Source organism: Mus caroli, chromosome 12, assembly GCF_900094665.2.
Source record: "Mus caroli chromosome 12, CAROLI_EIJ_v1.1, whole genome shotgun sequence".
In the NCBI taxonomy this organism is placed as follows: Eukaryota; Metazoa; Chordata; class Mammalia; order Rodentia; family Muridae; genus Mus; species Mus caroli.
Genome location: NC_034581.1, coordinates 32,260,129 through 32,264,708, shown reverse-complemented (window position 1 = coordinate 32,264,708; position 4,580 = coordinate 32,260,129). Strand labels below are relative to the sequence as shown.

General features: G+C 45.3%; 1 protein-coding gene across 1 annotated transcript in view; it reads right to left on the bottom strand.

Annotated features, from left to right (window-relative positions):
* Positions 1–1,214: 1,214 nt before the first annotated feature.
* The window catches only part of Agr2 (anterior gradient 2, protein disulphide isomerase family member), an 11,313-nt gene continuing 7,947 nt past the window's right edge, over positions 1,215–4,580 (bottom strand). The window contains exons 7-8 of the mRNA XM_021179597.1: positions 3,570–3,653; positions 1,215–1,450 (exon numbers count right to left, since the gene is read on the bottom strand). Coding sequence (XP_021035256.1) covers positions 1,401–1,450; positions 3,570–3,653 — 134 coding nt within the window. The 3' untranslated portion in view covers positions 1,215–1,400. The remainder of the gene's footprint in view (positions 1,451–3,569; positions 3,654–4,580) is intronic.

The following is a 4,580-nucleotide window of genomic DNA, read 5'->3' as shown; positions in this document are numbered from 1 at the left end:
TCTTCCTATAGGAAATGCTTTCTCTTTTTCAGCACATGTAATTTCCCTGCTTGTGAGAGGCAAACGATTGCCCTTCTGGTACTTTAGCTTAGGCTTTGTGTCACCAGGTCACCCACATGGGCTCATTTGGACTTGCCAGAGTCATCCCTGTAAGAGGTAGAAGGGCATCCTGGGAAAGATCTACAGTGTTAAAGCATTTGTTCAGAAAAGGAACTATTGAGTGAAGGTACCCACCCAGGACCATCGGGGGCTGCTGGGGGTGGGTGGTAGAAAGTCCACCTGATGATGACGAGGGATTAATGCAGTTAGGCAGAGTCAAGGTAAAGCAGGAAGAGCTGCCTCACTGCCAGAAGCTGTGCTTCCTCACTGCTCCAAACAGCAGTGACCTCTGGCCTCTACGTCACCCACAGGCTGCCCTTTGCTTTCCTCTCAGTCACCTGTAGATAAAGCAGTCTCTCTGAGCCCACTCTAACCCTGGTTTCTGGCTTCTGGAATTTGTATCTGGATGAGGGCACTTCCAGGTTTCTCTTAAGATGTCCTGAGAGGTGCACGTGATCTTTACATGACTGTTGTAAATGATTTCATCTCTTTCAGATGAGTCTTCTGGAGACAGCCACCTGATGGGCCTAGAGGCTTTCTCTGAGATCACTAAGCGAGGCAAAATTTGCATACAATGGAATAATGAATTATATACCTAGGAGTTTCTAGCTAGTGTGGCAATGGCTGTTCCCATGTGAGATCCTTGTGTGTGTGTGTGTGTGTGTGTGTGTGTGTGTGTGTGAGTAGGCGGAGGACACTTCCTGTATAACCTTTTACACTAAAGCATAATCTATTTAACACATCTACAGGGTAAGCTCATGCCTGCATCAGTAAGACCCTATAGTGTGTCAGCATGACAGCAACAATCTTGACAGCTTCTGTCTCTGTAGTTTGGATTAACTTTGTCTTGTTCCTCCATGAGCAGTGTGTGTGTGTGTCCAGTGTTGCTGTTTAGTGAACAAACCAGAACCAAATAGCCTTTTCTTCCCCTTTTCCTTCTTTTTTAATTAAAAATTTTTTCTTCCATTTTTAAGACGGTATCTCACTCTTGTAGTTCAAGCTTGCCTCCAGTTCAGGGCAGTGGTCCTGCCTCAGTACAGGGATAGCAGCCCTGGGCTGCTATGCTAGGCTGGTCCAAAGAGCTTTTCTATGAAAAACCAATAGAAACAACACTATTCAGCTGGAGTTCTCACAAGACTTTATTTTCTAGAAAATCATGCTTCACTGTAGTAGATAATAATATTGTTTCCCCACCTGTGGGTTTTTAAAAAATACATCTGTTGTAACATTAAACTGTACTGTAATCTGCAAGTCCACAGTGCTTCTGCCTTCTGGTCACCTGACACAGTGCGCAGTTGGCTCTACAATTCTGTCTTTAGCAGCTTGAGAGCTTTCTTCATGTTGTCGTACACTGATGGGTGAAAAGTTAGAACAGTCACGTTACCCTCAGAAACGACATTGCAGTTTGGAGGAGAACGTCCCCCATACACTCAAATATTTGCATGTGTGGTCCCTCGTTAGAAGAACAGCTAGGCAAGGAGGAGAAGGTATGGCCTTGTTGGATATGGGTTGGTGGCTTTGAGGTTGCCAAAGGCCAGCCATGCCCAGCCTCTCTCTTGCCTCCTGCTTATGTATTAGTGTGGCTCTCAGTAATTGCTCCAGCACCATGCCTGCCTGCCTGCCTGCCTGCCTGCTGCCTCGTTTCCACCATGATGGTCAGAAACTCATTCTCTGAAACTGTAAACAAGCTGCTAATCATTATTACGTTGCCTTGGTCATAGTGTCTCTTTGTAGCAATAGAAAGTTAACTAAGACAGACACCAATGCTACCTTAGACCCAACATTTAGGGACTGAATTCATTGTTTGACAGAGTGCCCTATAGTCTTAAGATAAATAGCTGGTAATCTTATCATTTCTTTTTACAGCTGAGTAAAAGGGATTTTGTTGTCAGCCCGGTTCTCAGTTCTTCTTTAGCAGTTTCTCCTCCAGTTTCTTCTCCCCAAAGAACCCATTCAAGCTCTGTCAGCATCAAGCTATTGTGGCTAATGCAGAAGCAAATTTAATTCTAGTTTTTGATTTCATGACTTTTTTAGCTTATTTCATAGGACGGAGGCTCACCCTGTACTTCTGGCTCATCTGGAACTTGCTATGTAGACTAGGATGGCCTTGAACTCAGAGAATCTACCTTTTGAGTGCTGGGGTTAAAGGTGTGGACCACCACACCTAGCTAAGAAGCAGATTTAAAATCATGTTCATGAGGAATATTGTCAGGTGTGTGCAGCTGCTGCCAGTCGTTTTAGAAGGTGGTGGAGTATGAGTGAAGACTGTCAGTCTCCACAGAAACTATTTGTCTTTGTTTCTTAACAGTGGGTCAGGCTCAGAGAGGCTGAGTTTTAAACGCAAACCTTACTGCTAACACGCAATGAAACTACTGCTACAGAGCCCGAACTTCTAGATATTATTATCAGCAGGAGGAACGGTTGAAGAAGAGGGAGACATCTGGGGGAGGCACAAGCAGCTGTTTATTCACGTCTACAAGTAACTATTAAATCTGGAAGGCATAGTGATCTTACCTATATAGAAGACCTGCCCTTAACGAGTTCCAACTTATAAGGACATACCCTGAATCTCACGAATTCCCATGCTCGGAACACGCTGCCCTTTGTCCTGAAGGCTTCCTGGAGACATTGCTAATGGAGCATGAGAGCTCTTCTGTTCACTAGGTCCAGGATTCCCCCCCCGCTCCCCCCCCAGTGTAGCTACTATTCTAAGTGAGCACAGCCCAATAGAAGGTTCTGTGGTGATGAACGTATCTCGAGTGTGCATACCGAGCAATGTGGTTAGTGTGACTCCAAAACCAAGATAGCATATGAGTAATGGCTAAGGTCAGATAGGGAGGTTCTAGCAGACACTCAGAGTATCTAGGACTGGTCCCAGGACAAAATCCAATTTCTTTTCAGAAGAAATAATCAATGTGACAGCGTTCCCTCCCACTGGCTTCATCTGCCTAAAATCAGTCTCTTTCTGTCTCCCTCTGTCTCTCCCCCTCCCTCTCTCGTTTGGCAACCGAGGAAGTGAGGAGTTAGCATCTCCTCAGATCATTTGCCCGTGTCCTTAAATGGAACCTGAATTTAACCACAGCAAAATGGACGGAATTATTTCTCTTTTCATTATATGGGGGTTTGGGGGGGATATTTGAAGCCTGTTGTGACAACGTCTGCAGCTGTTCTGTGGTAGAAAGGTTTGTGTGCTGTTGTGCGGGGAGAAAGCTTGAGGGGGCAGGCAGTGTGGCGATAGATTCACCTGGAGGACCAGATACCTCAACTGAACCTCAGTCCTTCATTGAGATGTTTGCAAAGCAGGCAATGGAGTGAAGCATGTGATTTGCTGACGGGCAAAACGTTAGTCTGGGTCAAACTGATTCTCTGGCCCCCCCTGGGTAGAGATCTTGCCCAACTTCAGTCAGGGCCTCTCCCACATCACTATAATAACAGGTATCTCAGACATCTAAGCTGGAGGCAACACTTACACAGAGCTGTGTCAGAAGGTTCATAAGCGTAGAGACGGTTTGAGTATCTTCCAGTGATGTCTGCCCTCACCGTCAGGGATGGGTCTGCAAAGATAAAGTACACGGATGGGACACTTTTGCTTCGAGTAAGCCTAGATTGTGTGTGTTGAAGCTACCGTCTCCATGCTCTGTGAAAGAAACTGCTTCAGGCAGTGCGGAGCTCCGACAGCCCGTTCTGCAACCCCACCCCGGGACGGAGTTACTCCTATCTCCCACCCCAGCAGTCCAGAGCAGTGTAGGGAACATTCAACAACCACAAGGTGATGTTTTTGGAAAAGATTTCGAACCCTGGCATGTTATCTAAAATGCCCTGAAAATAGGTCAGTGCATATTTTGTGTGTGTGCGTGTGTGTGTGTGATAATATTAGTTTCTTTACTACAGAATTACTGTGAGATTTTTAAGTGATTCTGTTGCCCCTGGCATAGAACAGCCTCAGTAATTGGATACATTTCATGCTAGTGTTTGGTTATGAGTTCTCCTCCACTGAGGTGTTTGAGAAGTGAGGGATAGATTAAAGCTTGTGATTGGTCGAGGGAGGGGGTCCAGGAGAGGCAAAATGTTAGCCAGACTCGCAATGATTCTTTGCCTTTTTGGCTTTTTTTTTTTTAAAGTAAGTTTATTTTCATTATTATTTTTGTTTGCTTGTTTGTTTTGAATTGAGTCTCACTCTGTGGCCCAGGTTAGCAGGAATCTCACTGTGTACATCAAGCTGGCCCAGTATTCATTACAGTTTTCCTGCCTTAGCCTGCTGAGTGCTGGAGTTTTAGATCTGAGCCACCATGCCCAGTTTACAGTTTGGCAACCAAACCCAGGGCTTCGTGCACGCTGGCTGAGCACTCTGAAACCTGAGCTGTATCCTCAGTCCTTTCTTTCCTCCCTCTCTTTCTTTCTTTCTTTCTTTCTTTCTTTCTTTCTTTCTTTCTTTCTTTCTTTCTTTCTTTCTTTCTTCCTTCCTTCCTTCCTTCCTTCCT